Source organism: Ranitomeya imitator, chromosome 1 (genome assembly GCF_032444005.1).
Source record: "Ranitomeya imitator isolate aRanImi1 chromosome 1, aRanImi1.pri, whole genome shotgun sequence".
Classification (NCBI taxonomy): Eukaryota; Metazoa; Chordata; class Amphibia; order Anura; family Dendrobatidae; genus Ranitomeya; species Ranitomeya imitator.
Window position 1 is genome coordinate 1,090,436,010 of NC_091282.1, and position 18,642 is coordinate 1,090,454,651.

Sequence of the window (18,642 nt, forward strand, 5' to 3'; positions counted from 1 at the left end):
TGAAAGTGTGGAAGGGGAAAAGGAATCTCTGCACCTCCCCTATGACGGTGACCAGGACAAGGAAATATCCCGTGGTTGTTTGGACCGCTTTTGTGACAGGCCATATTAGTATGCAGCTGATCGAATGGTATTAGGTGCTCTGCATGTAGTTTATACCATTTGCAAAAATAAGAGAATAAAGAATGAGGCACTCACCAGTTCGGAAGAATGTGCAATAATCCTTAGATACATCCATACATACAAATTAGGTATGTGGTTGGTGTATTTATGATATGGGCTGGCACAGAAAAACAATTTTTCTGACTTTACAATGGACCTCAATACTATTAATATAGAAAATGTGTTTTGCATCGAAATTTGGAGGTAAAAGTATAGAATGTTTAGATGTCAAAATTAACATACAAGAAGGTAAAATCATTACTGAGTCTTATCGGAAGCCCACTTTCACAAATGTTATTACACTACAGTAGTGCTCACAAAAAAAGAACTACCTTATAGTTAAATGCTGCAATCACGCAAAATTAATAATAAGATATTTGAACAACAAATTGACAAACTAAAATATCATTTTTCTAAGAGTGGCTACCCATCATCTATATTAGATGAAGCGTATAAATGCGCCCGTGAAATTTCTCATGCAGAATTACTTAATAAAACTAAGAGCAAAAAAGAGGAGGAAAGTAGAGCAGATTCAACTAAGAAAAAAAAAAAAAAAAGTTTCATTTTTTATTTAAAACGTAGTCCCATGGATAAAATAATACATTCAGCCATTAGAAAAAATGTTGTGAACATTATTGTTCTATTTCATCAGGAAAAGGCTCTTTAGGGCTTATTAACCACATGCAAAAACCACATGCAAAAACAGGATTGCATCCAGAGACCTTTCATTTTGCAGGGCTTGAAGTGGTTAACCTTCGACAGGCTACATAATTTTACGTTAGCAGGCTGCAGAGGTACAATTGTTCCTTCATATATATTTTATTGAAATTTGGCCAATATATTCTGGACCAAAACTGCAGAGATGTCACGAAATTTCAGCCCTCAACGGATTTTCGAAAAAAAAAGTTATTGCAATTTTAAAACGGAATAGTTACAATTGTCCCTACTCAGCCGGACGAAGGTTAAGTATCCACCGCAAGGTAACCACAACAATATACTCCTTAGACATGAGGCTAAATAGATCTAATAGAACTAAATAGATCATGCAAAATAAAGCACAAGGTCACTTTGGATTAAATGACAAACCGGATCTTTCGGTTTTCCTCTAAAGTTACGATATGTCTGTAAAAATTGTAATTACTTTATAATCTGACACTTATTTCTTTAAAAATAACACTGTATTTTTTCACATTGCACTTTGTGTCCAGCCCTTTTAAATGGGAGTGACTTCAATAGAATTACACACCTGGATCCGTTGAAGCGTTATGCAAAAGGGCCGTTTTCCACACTGCCTCTCCCCGCATGCCTCTGAAAACCTGTACATCATGTCCAAATCCCACAGTATGGAATAAAGGACTATTGCACATTCTTTTGAACTGATAAGTGTTGCATTCTTTTTTTCTTATCTTTGCAATTGGCATAAACCTCCCGCCTGCAAAATGGCTTCACTCCATGGCCATGCCTTGACCACACCCCCGATAACTATGGCCATCCAGACGCCACCTCTGTGATGGGCCCACTCTCGACCAACGGCTAGTCTAACTGTGACCTACTAAAGCCCAGAGAACAGCTGGATGAGTAGGACCCCCAGCAGCATCACCTGCCCCCTACAAAGCTCTTGGTAACCACCACCCTAGGAGGGGAGGGTTGGAAATCAGGCTTACGACAAGGATATACTTGCCTGTCCCGATGCTCTGGATCCCCCTATTTCTGATGTATGCACACAGCTATGTGGGGCGGTGGCAAGAGCTAGTTGGCCTATGGACCTCCTCCCCAGTTACTGCACCGACTTTGTCAAGATACATTGGTCCGGCCACACTGATTCGAGAGGATATGGACTGAAAATTACAGCCTGTACTCTCCGCTACATGGGTGAAACAGAGTGCACAATTACACTCTTACCCTGAGACATCCATCTGAAAAACAAAGTGATTAGGTCATAAGCTAAGATAGGTCTGAGATAGACCTTGCCTCCAACTGACACTAAACTGAGGATGCCTGCTCCAGCAAGCAGGATATAGTCTGCTGGGGAGGATCCCATTTTATTTAATTGCAATAAGTGCCTCCAGGTGACGGCAGACTATCCATGGTAACTAAAAATACCTACCAGAGGCAGCTTCCTGTGATCGAGGAAAACATTGAGACAATGTCCTTCTCGATCATTGAGAATGGCTCTCCTTCTGCCCTACACTGATCTGTCTGATATGTTTTGGGGTTGAGAGAAAGCTTACCTGGACCTGCACAGATTCTGAACATCCTGAGTAACCAAACAGCCTGTCACATGGAAAGGAGAAGGACCTTTTTGAGTCATGTGAGCAGTCACATGCTTGGAAAGAACATTAAAATGTGGCAGTTTATACAGTCCATATGGAGCAGAGCTGATTATGCATGCACTGTTTGCAATTTTTCCCATCTAGAATGTTGAGGTTTGTAATTTATATCATAGGTACACTTCAACTGTGAGAGACAATCGAAAACTAAAAATCAGAAAAACACATTGTATTTGATAAGGCACCTAAGATAGATGTGGCAGTGGCCAAGTTGTCAAAATGATCTACATTACCCTTTGAAGACATGGGAATTCTTATGGACACTTTGGCTAGAAAGGCTAATAGTTACTTGAGACATGACTGAGAATCATCAGCAGGGGCCCTAAAGCCATCTATCTCGGCGACCTGTACAACCAGGTCCATAATGGTCTGGCTACATTAACTGGATAATCAGCTGAGGAATAAAGTGGCAAGAGAAAACATCCTGGCCACTATACTGTTAATGCAGGGAGCAGCAGCATTTCTAATGGATGTATCTGTGGATGCGGTGAGATTGGCAGCCAGGTGATCTGTTCTTTCCAACTCCGCATGGTACATAGATATCCCATATGTGGCGGAAAACTACTGTTTGGATGCAAGACTTGGAAGGAAGCCGCACCCTTCAACTTTTGGAGTGCAAAATTGGATGCAATAGATAGTGGATACCATGTTGCCTTTGCAGAGCCCCTCATGTGCCTAAACAGTAGAACCCACACACACAAGTGACCATATTTTGGAAGCTACACATAGTTACATAGTTATTAAGGTTGAAGGAAGACTATATGTCCATCTAGTTCAACCCATAGCCTAACCTAACATGCCCTAACATGTTGATCCAGAGGAAGGCAAAAAAAACCCATGTGGCAAAGAGTAAGCTCCACATTGGGGAAAAAAATTCCTTCCCGACTCCACATACGGTAATCAGACTAGTTCCCTGGATCAACGCCCTATCAAGGAATCTAGTGTATATACCCTGTAACATTATACTTTTCCAGAAAGGTATCCAGTCCCCTCTTAAATTTAAGTAATGAATCACTCATTACAACATCATACGGCAGAGAGTTCCATAGTCTCACTGCTCTTACAGTAAAGAATCTGCGTCTGTTATTATGCTTAAACCTGTTTTCCTCCAAACGCAGAGGATGCCCCCTTGTCCCTGTTTCAGGTCTATGATTAAAAAGATCATCAGAAAGGTCTTTGTACTGTCCCCTCATATATTTATACATTAAAATAAGATCACCCCTTAGTCTTCGTTTTTCCAAACTAAATAGCCCCAAGTGTAATAACTATCTTGGTATTGCAGACCCCCCAGTCCTCTAATAACCTTGGTCGCTCTTCTTTGCACCCGCTCCAGTTCAGCTATGTCTTTCTTAAACACCGGAGACCAGAACTGTGCACAGTATTCTAAGTGTGGTCGAACTAGTGACTTGTATAGAGGTAAAATTATATTCTCCTCATGAGCATCTATGCCTCTTTTAATGCATCCCATTATTTTATTTGCCTTTGTAGCAGCTGCCTGACACTGGCCACTGAATATGAGTTTGTCATCCACCCATACACCCAGGTCTTTTTCATTGACGGTTTTGCCCAGAGTTTTAGAATTAAGCACATAATTATACATCTTATTACTTCTACCCAAGTGCATGACCTTACATTTATCCCCATTAAAGCTCATGTGCCATTTATCAGCCCAAGCTTCTAGTTTACATAAATCATCCTGTAATATAAAATTGTCCTCCTCTGTATTGATTACCCTGCAGAGTTTAGTGTCATCTGCAAATATTTAAATTCTACTCTGAATGCCCCCTACAAGGTCATTAATAAATGTTAAAAAGAAGAGGGCCCAATACTGACCCCTGTGGTACCCCACTGCTAACCGCTACCCAGTCCGAGTGTGCTCCATTAATAACCACCCTTTGTTTCCTATCCCTGAGCCAGCTCTCAACCCACTTGCACGTATTTTCCCCTATCCCCATTATTCTCATTTTATGTATCAACCTTTTGTGTGGCACCGTATCAAAAGCTTTTGAAAAGTCCATATACACTACATCCACTGGGTTCCCTTGGTCCAATCCGGAACTTACCTCTTCATAGAAACTGATCAAATTAGTCTGACATGAACGGTCTCTAGTAAACCCGTGCTGATACTGGGTCATGAGGTTATTCCTCTTCAGATACTCCAGTATAGCATCCCTTAGAATGCCCTCCAGGATTTTACCCACAGTAGAGGTTAAGCTTACTGGCCTATAATTTCCGAGTTCAGTTTTTGTTCCCTTTTTGAATATTGGCACCACATTTGCTATACGCCAGTCCTGTGGTACAGACCCTGTTATTATGGAGTCTTTAAAGATTAAAAATAATGGTCTATCAATGACTGTACTTAATTCCTGCAGTACTCGAGGGTGTATCCCATCCGGGCCCGGAGATTTGTCAATTTTAGTGATTTTTAGACGTCGCCGCACTTCCTGCTGGGTTAAGCAGGTGACATTTAATTGGGAATTTTTATCACTAGTCATTTTGTCTGCCATCGGATTTTCTTGTGTAAATACTGATGAAAAAAAGTTATTTAGCATATTGGCTTTTTCCTCATCCTCATCCACCATCTCACCCAGACTATTTTTAAGGGGGCCAACACTATCATTTTTTAGTTTCTTACTATTTATGTAGTTAAAGAATATTTTAGGATTATTTTTACTCTCTGGCAATGAGTCTTTCTGTCTCAATCTTTGCTGCCTTGATTTGCTTTTTACAGAATTTATTTAATTTTCTGTATTTATTTAATGCCTCCTCACTACCTACTTCCTTTAATTCTCTAAATGCTTTCTTTTTGTCACTTATTGCGCCCCTTACAGCTCTATTTAGCCATATTGGTTTCCTCCTATTTCTAGTATGTTTATTCCCATACGGTATATACTGTGCACAGGTCCTATCCAGGATGCTAATAAACGTCTCCCATTTTCTTTGTGTATTTTTGTGTCTCAGGATATCGTCCCAGTTAATTGCACCAAGATCCTCTCTCATCCGTTGGAAATTTGCCCTCCTGAAGTTTAGTGTCCTTGTAACCCCTCTATTACACATCTTTTTAAAGGATACATGAAAACTTATTATTTTGTGATCGCTATTTCCCAAGTGACCCCCAACCCTTATATTTGCTATGCGGTCTGGCCTGTTGGTTAATATTAGGTCTAGCAGTGCCCCCCTTCTTGTTGGGTCCTGAACCAGTTGTGAAAGGTAATTGTCTCTCATAGTTGTCAAAAACCGATTACCTTTGCTGGAACTGCAGGTTTCTGTTCCCCAATCTATTTCAGGGTAGTTGAAGTCCCCCATAATAATGACTTCTCCTTGAGTCGCAGCTTCATCTATTTGCTTTACGAGGATATTCTCCATTGCTTCCATTATTTTTGGAGATTTATAACAAACCCCTATCAGTAATTTATTATTTTTTCCCCCTCCCCTTATCTCCACCCACAGGGATTCTACATTTTCATTAAATTCACCTATATTATCGCGCAGGATGGGTTTTAAGGACAATTTTACATATAGACACACCCCTCCCCCTCGCTTATCTGTACGGTCATTTCTGAACAGGCTATAGCCCTGCAAGTTAACAGCCCAGTCATGGCTCTCATCCAGCCACGTTTCAGATATCCCCACCATGTCATAATTATGCTCCAACAACATTAGTTCTAATTCGTCCATTTTGTTGGCGAGGCTTCTGGCATTAGTATACATGCACTTTATGTTCCTCTCTGTACTTCTATTTCTTAAATTATTTACTGTTCTGACCCCACCCCCCATGCCACCGCCACCCCCAACTTCCTTATTTGTGCCCAGGTCTCTGTCTGCACTATCTTCCCCTCCTATAAAATGAATACCCTCCCCCCCAATTCCTAGTTTAAACAATCCTCCAACCTTCTAGCCATTTTCTCCCCCAGCACAGCTGCACCTTCCCCATTAAGGTGCAGCCCGTCCCTAGCGTAGAGCCTGTAGCCAACTGAGAAGTCAGCCCAGTTCTGCAGGAACCCAAACCCCTCTTTCCTACACCAATTCTTGAGCCACTTATTAACCTCCCTAATCTCCCGTTGCCTCTGGCGTGGCACGTGGTACCGGCAGTATTTCGGAAAATACCACGTTGGAGGTCCTTGCTTTCAGCTTGCAGCCTAATTCCCTGAAATCATCTTTAAGGACCTTCCACCTACCTCTAACTTTGTCAGTAGTGCCAATGTGCACCATGACCGCTTGGTCCTCACCAGCCCCTCCCAATAATCTGTCCACCCAATCAGCGATGTGTCGGACTCGAGCGCCAGGTAGGCAGCACACCGTTTGACGATCCCTGTTTTTGTGACAGATTGCCCTATCTGTTCCCCTAATAATTGAGTCGCCCACTACCAGCACCTGTCTGGCCTGCCCTGCTCTCCTATTTCCCTCCTTACTGGAGCAGTCACTCCTCCGGCTTTCAGAAGACATGCCTGGCTGCAGCAGTGCTACCCCTGTACTGGCACCCCCCTCATCTGCCAACTTAGCAAACTTATTGGGGTGTGCCAGGTCAGGACTAGCCTCCCTAGCACTCTTCCCTCTACCCCGCTTCCTAACTGTCACCCAGCTTGCTACTTCATTGTCCTGCAGCTCCATCCCACCATCCCCCCCCTCATCTGTCCCATTGAGCGTCTGCTCCGTGAGCAGAAGACTCCTCTCCATAATGTCTATGGATCTCAGTGTTGCCAGCTGCACATTTAGAGTCAGAATCTGGGTTTCCAAATGCACAACGTGCTCACATCTTGCACAGCAGTATGCACCCTCGATCGGCTGCTCTTCCCTCAAGGAACTTTATCTAGAGGTGTGGTCAGTACTTTGAACCTAAAGGTGCTTCACGAAATTTTATAAGGTTGCGCCGTGCTAAAAAAAAATCACATTCCCACAAAAATGTTGCTTTAGCCCCAGAATTTTACTTTTCGCAATGGTAACAGGAGAAAATGGACCCTTAAATGTTGTGCAATTTCTATTGAGTACACCGATAACTCTATACGTGGTAGGCAACTGCTGTTTGGGTACGAGGCAGGGCTCAGAAGCGAAGGCGCGCCAACTGAATCCTGGAGTGTAATTTTGGCTGGAATTGATTGCAAATGCTATGTCACAACAACAGACACCTCCACATGTGACCCCATTTTGGAAACTAGACCTCTAGAGGAATTCAACTAGGTGAGCATTTTTAAACTTCAAGTGATTCACAGAATGTTGCTTTAGCCCCAAGTTTTCAATTTTCAAAAGGGATAATAGGAGAAAATGAACCACACAATTTCTCCTGAGTATTCCAACACCCCATATGTGGTCGAAAACTACTTTTGATGCACAGTGGAACGCTCAGAATGGAAGGAGTCTTTGTGCAACCTGTAATGTGGAAGCCCCCTATATTTCCATTAACAGGTGATAGACCTGAGTGGCTACTTTCTTTTTTTATGGCTTGAGATGAAGGTTTTGTTGGGAACAATTTACATAATAATTTGGAAAATGTTTATCCTGTGCTTTATGTTGAGTACTTGAAGGAAATGAGGAAACTCGAAGGAAATGAGGATGTCGAGTCCATATGGGTCGAAATTCATGGAGGGAAAAATGGTAACAAAATTCTCATTGGGGTCTGTTACAAACCCCCAAATATAACAGAAACCATGGAAAGTCTACTTCTAAAGCAGATAGATGAAGCTGCAACCCATAATGAGGTCCTGGTTATGGGGGACTTTAACTACCCGGATATTAACTGGGAAACAGAAACCTGTGAAACCCATAAAGGCAACAGGTTTCTGCTAATAACTAAGAAAAATTATCTTTCACAATTGGTGCAGAATCCAACCAGAGGAGCAGCACTTTTAGACCTAATACTATCTAATAGACCTGACAGAATAACAAATCTGCAGGTGGTTGGGCATCTAGGAAATAGCGACCACAATATTGTACAGTTTCACCTGTCTTTCACTAGGGGGACTTGTCAGGGAGTCACAAAAACACTGAACTTTAGGAAGGCAAAGTTTGACCAGCTTAGAGATGCCCTTAATCTGGTAGACTGGGACAATATCCTCAGAACTAATAATACAGATAATAAATGGGAAATGTTTAAGAACATCCTAAATAGGCAGTGTAAGCGGTTTATACCTTGTGGGAATAAAAGGACTAGAAATGGGAAAAACCCAATGTGGCTAAACAAAGAAGTAAGACAGGCAATTAACAGTAAAAAGAAAGCATTTGCACTACTAAAGCAGGATGGCACCATTGAAGCTCTAAAAAACTATAGGGAGAAAAATACTTTATCTAAAAAACTAATTAAAGCTGCCAAAAAGGAAACAGAGAAGCACATTGCTAAGGAGAGTAAAACTAATCCCAAACTGTTCAACTATATCAATAGTAAAAGAATAAAAACTGAAAATGTAGGCCCCTTAAAAAATAGTGAGGAAAGAATGGTTGTAGATGACGAGGAAAAAGCTAACATATTAAACACCTTCTTCTCCACGGTATTCACGGTGGAAAATGAAATGCTAGGTGAAATCCCAAGAAACAATGAAAACCCTATATTAAGGGTCACCAATCTAACCCAAGAAGAGGTGCGAAACCGGCTAAATAAGATTAAAATAGATAAATCTCCGGGTCCGGATGGCATACACCCACGAGTACTAAGAGAACTAAGTAATGTAATAGATAAACCATTATTTCTTATTTTTAGGGACTCTATAGCGACAGGGTCTGTTCCGCAGGATTGGCGCATAGCAAATGTGGTGCCAATATTCAAAAAGGGCTCTAAAAGTGAACCTGGAAATTATAGGCCAGTAAGTCTAACCTCTATTGTTGGTAAAATATTTGAAGGGTTTCTGAGGGATGTTATTCTGGATTATCTCAATGAGAATAACTGTTTAACTCCATATCAGCATGGGTTTATGAGAAATCGCTCCTGTCAAACCAATCTAATCAGTTTTATGAAGAGGTAAGCTATAGGCTGGACCACGGTGAGTCATTGGACGTGGTATATCTCGATTTTTCCAAAGCGTTTGATACCGTGCCGCACAAGAGGTTGGTACAACAAAATGAGAATGCTTGGTCTGGGGGAAATTGTGTGTAAATGGGTTAGTAACTGGCTTAGTGATAGAAAGCAGAGGGTGGTTATAAATGGTATAGTCTCTAACTGGGTCGCTGTGACCAGTGGGGTACCGCAGGGGTCAGTATTGGGACCTGTTCTCTTCAACATATTCATTAATGATCTGGTAGAAGGTTTACACAGTAAAATATCGATATTTGCAGATGATACAAAACTATGTAAAGCAGTTAATACAAGAGAAGATAGTATTCTGCTACAGATGGATCTGGATAAGTTGGAAACTTGGGCTGAAAGGTGGCAGATGAGGTTTAACAATGATAAATGTAAGGTTATACACATGGGAAGAAGGAATCAATGTCACCATTACACACTGAATGGGAAACCACTGGGTAAATCTGACAGGGAGAAGGACTTGGGGATCCTAGTTAATGATAAACTTACCTGGAGCAGCCAGTGCCAGGCAGCAGCTGCCAAGGCAAACAGGATCATGGGGTGCATTAAAAGAGGTCTGGATACACATGATGAGAGCATTATACTGCCTCTGTACAAATCCCTAGTTAGACCGCACATGGAGTACTGTGTCCAGTTTTGGGCACCGGTGCTCAGGAAGGATATAATGGAACTAGAGAGAGTACAAAGGAGGGCAACAAAATTAATAAAGGGGATGGGAGAACTACAATACCCAGATAGATTAGCGAAATTAGGATTATTTAGTCTAGAAAAAAGACGACTGAGGGGCGATCTAATAACCATGTATAAGTATATAAGGGGACAATACAAATATCTCGCTGAGGATCTGTTTATACCAAGGAAGGTGACGGGCACAAGGGGGCATTCTTTGCGTCTGGAGGAGAGAAGGTTTTTCCACCAACATAGAAGAGGATTCTTTACTGTTAGGGCAGTGAGAATCTGGAATTGCTTGCCTGAGGAGGTGGTGATGGCGAACTCAGTCGAGGGGTTCAAGAGAGGCCTGGATGTCTTCCTGGAGCAGAACAATATTGTATCATACAATTAGGTTCTGTAGAAGGACGTAGATCTGGGGATTTATTATGATGGAATATAGGCTGAACTGGATGGACAAATGTCTTTTTTCGGCCTTACTAACTATGTTACTATGTTACTTACATCGGTCTTACTGCGGGCACTGCTCCTCAGTGACAGCTGAGTCTCAAATTTAAGTTAAGCCAAGCTCCCAGCGACGATGGCACTGCCCTGCTCCTGTGCCCCACACGATCGCCATGACTTATCTATACGTCAAAAGTTGTGATGGGGTTAATTCATTTGAAGCAGCAACAGGGTTAATAAACTTCTTGAATATGGATTTAAGCAGTTTGTAGGGAGAAGCTTTTAAATTGTTGTAACTTCTTGGTGTTTTCTGTCACAGAGGCCCCTCACTTCAAATGTGCTGATAAACATTTCTAATAACCTTTTATCCCTTTTAACTTCATAACAATAAAAAAATTATGTTTTAAAAAATTATACTGATGTAAAGTAGACCCGTGACAAAGTGGTATGACTATCTGCTTTAAAGGCACAAAAATTAAAAGTTTGAAAATTGCCAATTCTTCTAAATTTTCATAAAACTTCAAATTCTTTCATAAATAAATGCAAATCACATCAACCTAAATTACATTGTATAAAAAAATATAATAATAATCTCAGAATCATGTCAAGCGTTCCAGAGTTATTACCACATAAATTGATACTGATCAGAATTGAAAAATTTGGCCTAATCAGGAAGGTAAAAAGAGGCTCTGGGGCGAAGAGGTTAAAAAACACTTATGGCCCCGTTTAGTTTTGATGTGATATTGAGGACCTTTTTATATTGGAAAGCCCACAAAAGTGTTAGCATTTTCAAATAATATTTATTTCTTAACCCTGCAGATGCTTTGATGGAAATAATGCAAGCTTGTGCTTCTGGAGACATGAATCCCCCTGTATTAATGCCAAATGTGGATGTTATCTGCATGGCCTGCAAAGTCCATTTGGATTTACGATCGCAGATTTCACTGGACTAGGGGGGAGGGCATGTCGCTTTTCAAGAGGTTTTAGCTACAAGTAACGTGAAAACACCCTTTATTTTTGTTAAAGAAAAAAAAAAGCAGTGTGACTGAGATATTAGAAATCTTGATCATACTGTTGGTAGTGTTTTTTCCCCCCACACAAAAACCAAAGATTGAAAAAAAGAAAGCATCAAAACGCTACATGTGAATAAGTCTTAATATTGACTTCAAGCAACTTTCTAAGGGTTGTCCGGTCCAAATCGATAAATGTGCAGCCACTCGGTGTGTCTACAGACTAATGAATCCCCCCAGTGCTCGCTCTGTGCCCTGCAGGGAGTCACCATTTTCTGAGCTGAACTGGAGGGTGTGTATGAGTTATACATACTCCCGGCCAGTGGACGGCCCCATCACTAGTCGGGGTGCGGCTTTGCTCTCTACGAGTGTATGGAGCGAGGCCACGTCCACTAGACGGGCTCTGGCCGGGAATATGCATGACACATGCACTCCACTCCTGGCTCAGAAACCAGCGAATCCACACATAGTGACTGCAGACTTATCGATTTGGGCAGGAGCTGTCTGCTGTGTTCATGCACTAGACTGGTCCTTAATGCAAACCAGACTAGCGCATGTTGTGGAAAATCGTCTATGGGCACTCGCACATTGGCTACCACTGGGTCAGTGTGCAGTCTGTTGTGTATACAGAACGAAAAAAAAAATTGCTTGTGTGAACGTACCCTAATGCTCCATTTTACAATTTATCATGGTGTCCAAGCATTCCGGTGTTTTTCTGCCTCGACCGTGGCTCGCCGTAGGGAAGCCTGGTGCTCTAATTTATTGACATGGCATTATTCTGGTCTGATTTTTCAGGCTGAATTAAGGCATTTGCGCCAATATGAATTCTGACATTTTTAATACCATAAAAACTGAGAATAATAGAAGTTCTAAAAGTGAAATCTGTTCTCCTGGAAAATGGATATAAATTGTGACAATGAAAAGATTAAAGACTTGTTAATCCTCATATCGTGCGCACTGTGAGGATTCTCCGGCGGCGGGCGAGAGACCACAAGTATGTGATTTGCATACATGTGTTCACGTGCCGACTAGATGGACGGCGCCTCCCTCAGTATAAGTATAGTCGAGCTTTCAGTGTGGCGGCCCAGGAAGCTTTGCAACCTACGGATTAACCCTATATCTGGAAGTTAATAGCATCCCTTTTTAATTTAATTCCCTTTAAAAGTACATTTTTTACCCTTTTTCTTTTCATCTAATGATTTATTTTTTTCCTTCATGTTTTGTTAACTTAAAGAAATAAAAACCGTCGCGTTCGTTCTTTCCCCTATTCCGATCCTTGTTAACTCAGTTTCTCGGCACGAATCTCCTTCGGTGGCATCGGAATAATGTGACTCTGTAATTGCTTTCTAGAAATGTCATTTTGTTTTTCCTGTGACAAAACCTCAGAAAACGATTCAAATATTATTCTGTCAGTGCAAACACTCCCTGTATAGGTATCATTTATTCATGGCACTAGTACGAGCCGCAGCGACATGTTTAAACCATTGTGTGCATTTGTGACCAGCGTTAATGAAAAATAGATGAGTTATTCCTGTGCGTGACACGCTGGGCAGCCTTTGTCATATTTCTAGCAGCCGTACATACTTTACCCTCAGTTCATTAGGATATCCCTTTATGAAAAGCACGGTTTGTTTCTTAATTATGCCCATAGGAGCTCAAGAAAATGTTCACACTCTGAAGATTTTATGGAGACATCTGTGAGAATCGCCAATTTATCTGAATTGGGCTTACAGAAATCAATGCACCTCCTGTAAAAACAACCACATTGAGATGATTGGAAGGGATTATGTTATACTTGATGACATGTTTGCAAAAAATCTTCCTATTCCTTTGGTCCTAAATTATGAAAATGTCGTTTTTTTGTTTTTTTTTTTCTCCAAAACGGCGCCACTCTTTTCCATGGGCTGGGTCTGTTATTGCAGCTTTTCATCCATTCAAGTCAATGGCTCATCTGCAATGTCAGACACATCCCATAATCAAGAATGGTGCTCTTTCTGGAGAGAAAATAAAACCGAGCACTTACATCAGGGTTTCCATGGCGTAAATCCCACAAAAATGATATTCATACGAAACCCCCAACGGAACTACTCACTATAATGAGGTGGATGGAGACACGTTTTACACCTTTTTGCTACTGGTCCATTGGTATAAATCTTATTAGGCATGCACAGAACGTGGGCCGTCCATATTTGTGCACTAAAAAGATGCCTAAAATCACATAACACCACCGGGACAGATACCAGACGGAGTCCAAATGTCTAATGCCTCATAAGTGAGTGCTTCCGTCGGCAGTTTTGTCTGAATTGCGGTTTTTGGGATTTACATAGAGAAACCCAATGTAAGCGCTCAGCGGAGAGCACAGGATAAATATGACCCAAGCCTTATTCTGCTTTTTAGGAGGTAGAATGAATAAATAGACAGCAGTGCAATAATAGTTCTCATGTATTACAGTGCCTGAGACCGGTTAGTGACTTGATGACAGTCTGTAAGGCTATGTGCACACAATGCGGATTTGCTGCGGATCCGCAGCTGATTTTTCCGCGCAGAAATGCTGCAGATCCACACTGTGATGTACAGTACAATGTAAATCAATGGGATTAAAAAAGCTGTGCAGATGGTGCGGAAAAATCAGTGCGGAATTGCTGCGGATTTCAAAGTGCATGTCACTTTTGTGCGGATCTGCAGCGTTTCTCAACCCCTTCATGATGAAAATCCGCAGTGGCAAAAACCACAGAAAATCTGCAGCAATTCCGCATAAAAACCGCAGAAAATCCGCGGCAAATCTGCAGCTGCGGATTCTGCCAGGAGATGCAGATTTTGTGCAGAAAATTCGGCACCACTTTTCCTATGTGTGCACATAGCCTAAGACTCTGCTTATAAATCAGGATCTTACAGGCCACCATACCTTGCGGTCATCACGTGACCTCAGGGTACTTTGGCAACGATAATCACAGGTGGTTGATCTTGTCAAATGGTGTCTTTTTACCACTTGGATACCACTGTAGTGATTGACAGCAGTATTTAATGGGTTAATTGGTGCCGATACCGCAAGGTGTTGGTTGTCACGCACAGCTGTTGCTTGCAGGAATTTCAGACACGGGGTGCACTATTCACTTCCTAACAGTTTTAAAACTTCGATCCAAAATAAGGCCGCCTTAATGACCGCCATTTTAATGGGTACCGGCGATCGTTAAAGGGGTAAATTCTTATATTGTGGGAAAAGAAAAGCAAAAAAACATGCTGACCTTTCGCACCGTTGCCACTCTCACAATGCTGAGACATCCCGTGACATTGGTTGCAGGTCTCACAGGACAAAATAGTGAGTGATTTGGTATTGGGCTACTCCATTTGTCCGGCCGAAAGCGTGAACCTTTCATAATCAGCAGAGGTGATGACACAACAGGCAATTTCATGCGAAACCTAGCGTCAACATCATAAGAACCTGTTCGGGAGGTGTGTGTTTTTATTTTTGTTAGGGCTCATCTCCACTTGTGTGAGAAAAAAATGGTCCGATTTACGGACCGAAAAAACTGATGTAACGTCTGCGAGTGTCATGCGATTTTTTTATCGCAACATCCGTATGACATCCGTATTGCTGTCCGATTTTTACGCACGGGTCTCCTTTGAAAAGCCGGTAATTCAGCGCAGAGTACAGTAAAATCACACTGACAGGTTAGATTAGAGTAGATATATACACATAGAATAGGTATATATACATATATATATGTCAGGGAGACTATATATATATATATATATATATATATATATATTGCAGCGCGAGACAGCTTAAAAGCTGGTAATTCAATTACCGGCTTTTGCTTTCTCCTTCCTAAACCTGACATGATATGAGACCTGGTTTACATACAGTAAACCATCTCATATCACCATTTTTTTTTTGCATATTCCACACTACTAATGTCAGTAGTGTGTATATGCAAAATTTGGGCGTTCTAGCTATTATATTTAAGGGTTAAATGGCGGAAAAAATTGGCGTGGGCTCCCGCGCAATTTTCTCCGCCAGAGTAGTAAAGCCAGTGACTGAGGGCAGATATTAATAGCCTGGAGAGGGTCCATGGTTATTGGCCCCCCCCTGGCTAAAAACACCTGCCCCCAGCCACCCCAGAACAGGCACATCTGGAAGATGCGCCTATTCTGGCACTTGGCCACTCTCTTCCCAATCCCGTGTAGCGGTGGGATATGGGGTAATGAAGGGTTAATGCCATCTTGCTATTGTAAGGTGACATTAAGCCTAATTAATAATGGAGAGGCGTCAATTATGACACCTATCCATTATTAATCCAATTGAATGAAAGGGTTAAAAAAAACACACACACATTATTAAAAATTATTTTAATGAAATAAAATCAAAGGTTGTTGTAATATTTTATTTAACGCCCAATCCAATCACTGAAGACCCTCGTTCTGTAAAAGAAAAAACATAATAAACCAACAATATACTTACCTTCCGCAGATCTGTAAAGTCCAACGATGTAAATCCTTCATTACCCCATATCCCACCGCTACACGGGAATGGGAAGAGAGTGGCCAAGTGCCAGAATAGGCGCATCTTCCAGATGTGCCTGTTCTGGGGTGGCTGGGGGCAGGTATTTAGCCAGGGGGGGCCAATAACCGTGGACCCTCTCCAGGCTATTAATATCTGCCCTCAGTCACTGGCTTTACTACTCTGGCGGAGAAAATTGCGCGGGAGCCAATTTTTTCCGCCATTTAACCCTTAAATATAATAGCTGGAACGGCCAAATTTTGCATATACACACTACTGACAGTAGTGTGGAATATGCAAAAAAAATGGTGATATGAGATGGTTTACTGTATGTAAACCAGGTCTCATATCATGTCGGGTTTAGGAAGGAGAAAGCAAAAGCCGGTAATTGAATTACCAGCTTTAAAGCTCTCACGCTGCATTATATATATATGTGTGTCTCCCTGACATATATATATGTATATATACCTATTCTATGTGTATATATCTACTCTCATCTAACCTGTATGTGTATATATCTACTCTCATCTAACCTGTCAGTGTGATTTAACTGTACTCTGCGCTGAATTGCCGGCTTTTCTAAGGACACGGGTGCGTAAAAATCGGACAGCACTCGCATGGTGCGAGTGCTGTGCGTTTTTTTTCTCGCACCCATTGACTTGCATTGGCGAGTCTCGTCCGAGAATCTCAGCAATACGCAGCATGCTGCGATTTTTTTTTTCTCAGCCGACACAGATTTCTCAGTCCGATTTCGGCTGGGAAAAAAATCGCAAATGGAGTGTCACATATTGATTAACATTGGTCCGAGTGCAATCCGATTTTTTTTTTTATCGGATTGCACTCGTCCGTTTTCCTCACAAGTGGAGATGAGCCCTTAAAGTGAGATTACTTCATTTAAAATGTGGTTGTTCAGGTACTGGACCCCTTAAAGCCCAGCCACAGACCGTGATTTTTACTGTATACTGCAAAACTGTGGTATTGCATTATGTAGAACAATTCATCAAATGGTTGCAGGTTTAAGGTGTTAAATTATAGATCTTTGAAATAATCCTCATCCACAGGAATGCATTAAAGGGAATCTGTCACTGGGTTTTTGCTATTCCATCTGAGAGCAGCATGATGTAGGGGCAGAAATCCTGATTCCAGCGATGTATCGTTTTCATGGTTGCTTGTTGTAAAATCTCTGTTTATCTGCTGCAAATCTACCAGCTCTTTATACCCTCGCCTACCCCACTGATTGGCTGCTTTCTGGCTATGCACATTGTACACAGAAAGCCGCTGGGTGGGGTTGGGGTTATACCCAGCTCATGAATGAAGGGCTAAATAGTCAAGTATTTCTTCAGGGACAATCTGTTGATAAAACAGTAGGTGACACATAATTGGAATCGTTGTGTCTCAGCATTATGCTGGCCTCTGATTAGATGGTGAAAACCTTTTGGCCGATTTCCTTTATCTGCTAACTTTAAAGCTTCATATTTTCGTGTGTATATCCGATTTCTTCATTGTACTGCTATGACTTTCTTGTAGTTCACCACCTGTTAACATGACGGGGGGCTCCTCTCCGCTACATGCAAATGGCCCCCACTGCAGTAAACACAACCGTCCCTCTGCTCTTCGTGTTGTGAGAAAAGATGGCGAGAACAAAGGAAGACAGTTTTATAGTTGTGCTTTACCAAAGGAAAGACAATGTGACTATTTTCAAGTGAGTAATTGTGAGTCTTCACATTCAGCTGTGCCCTGCAGTCCCTCATGTATTAGGGCAAATTCATTATTGCATCTGTGCTTTCATTGTTTTTCAGTTGCTCTTTATTCTTTGAATTTAAGTCTATTTTATGTGTTAGCTAATTTCTTTTATGTTTGTCATTGTGGGTGTAGTTTGGGGGGGGGGGTTATCAGATATTATGGCTGCGCCATCAATTGTGACTTTAAAAAAACAACAAAAAAAGACGTCTTTGTGCAAATGTACTCCAGTCCCCATCCTTCCTTTGTGCGGATTTGATGACCTTTAAGCCAAATTTTTTTTTTTTTTTTTACTAAAAGTCATAAAAAGGTAAAATGACAACAGAAAAGCCTATTGTACTTTGTGCAAAATTCATAAACTACTTGTGTTTTTTTTGTAGAATTTGGCACAAAGAACTTCAACTAACACACGCAGATTCAGTCATAAAAAAAATTATCTGAACTTGCTGATAAAATAAGCTTGGTTCAAAAGCTGTCTTTTTTTCACAGACCACATTCAGACCGAAAATAGTCGTGTGACTGAGCCCTAACATTCATGTTAAATAGTTCTCAGTACACCAATGCCATGTGTTAGTGATTTTGATTATCTGCATAGAAAGCTTAAGGCTGTGTGCACACGATGCAGATTTGGTGCAGAATTTTCTGCATAAAATCTGCACTAAATCTGCATCTCCTGGCAGAATCCGCAGGTGCGTTTTTTGTGCGGTTTTTATGCGTTTTTTACGCGTTTTTTGTGCAGATTTTACCAATGGATTTCTATTATGGAGGGGTGCAGAA

General features: G+C 41.4%; 1 protein-coding gene across 1 annotated transcript in view; it reads left to right on the top strand.

Annotated features, from left to right (window-relative positions):
• NEIL3 (nei like DNA glycosylase 3) overlaps positions 1-18,642 on the top strand; it is a 60,970-nt gene that overhangs the window by 36,393 nt on the left and 5,935 nt on the right. Inside the window, exon 9 of the mRNA XM_069744266.1 lies at positions 17,653-17,827. Within this exon, the coding sequence (XP_069600367.1) occupies positions 17,653-17,827 (175 nt within the window). The remainder of the gene's footprint in view (positions 1-17,652; positions 17,828-18,642) is intronic.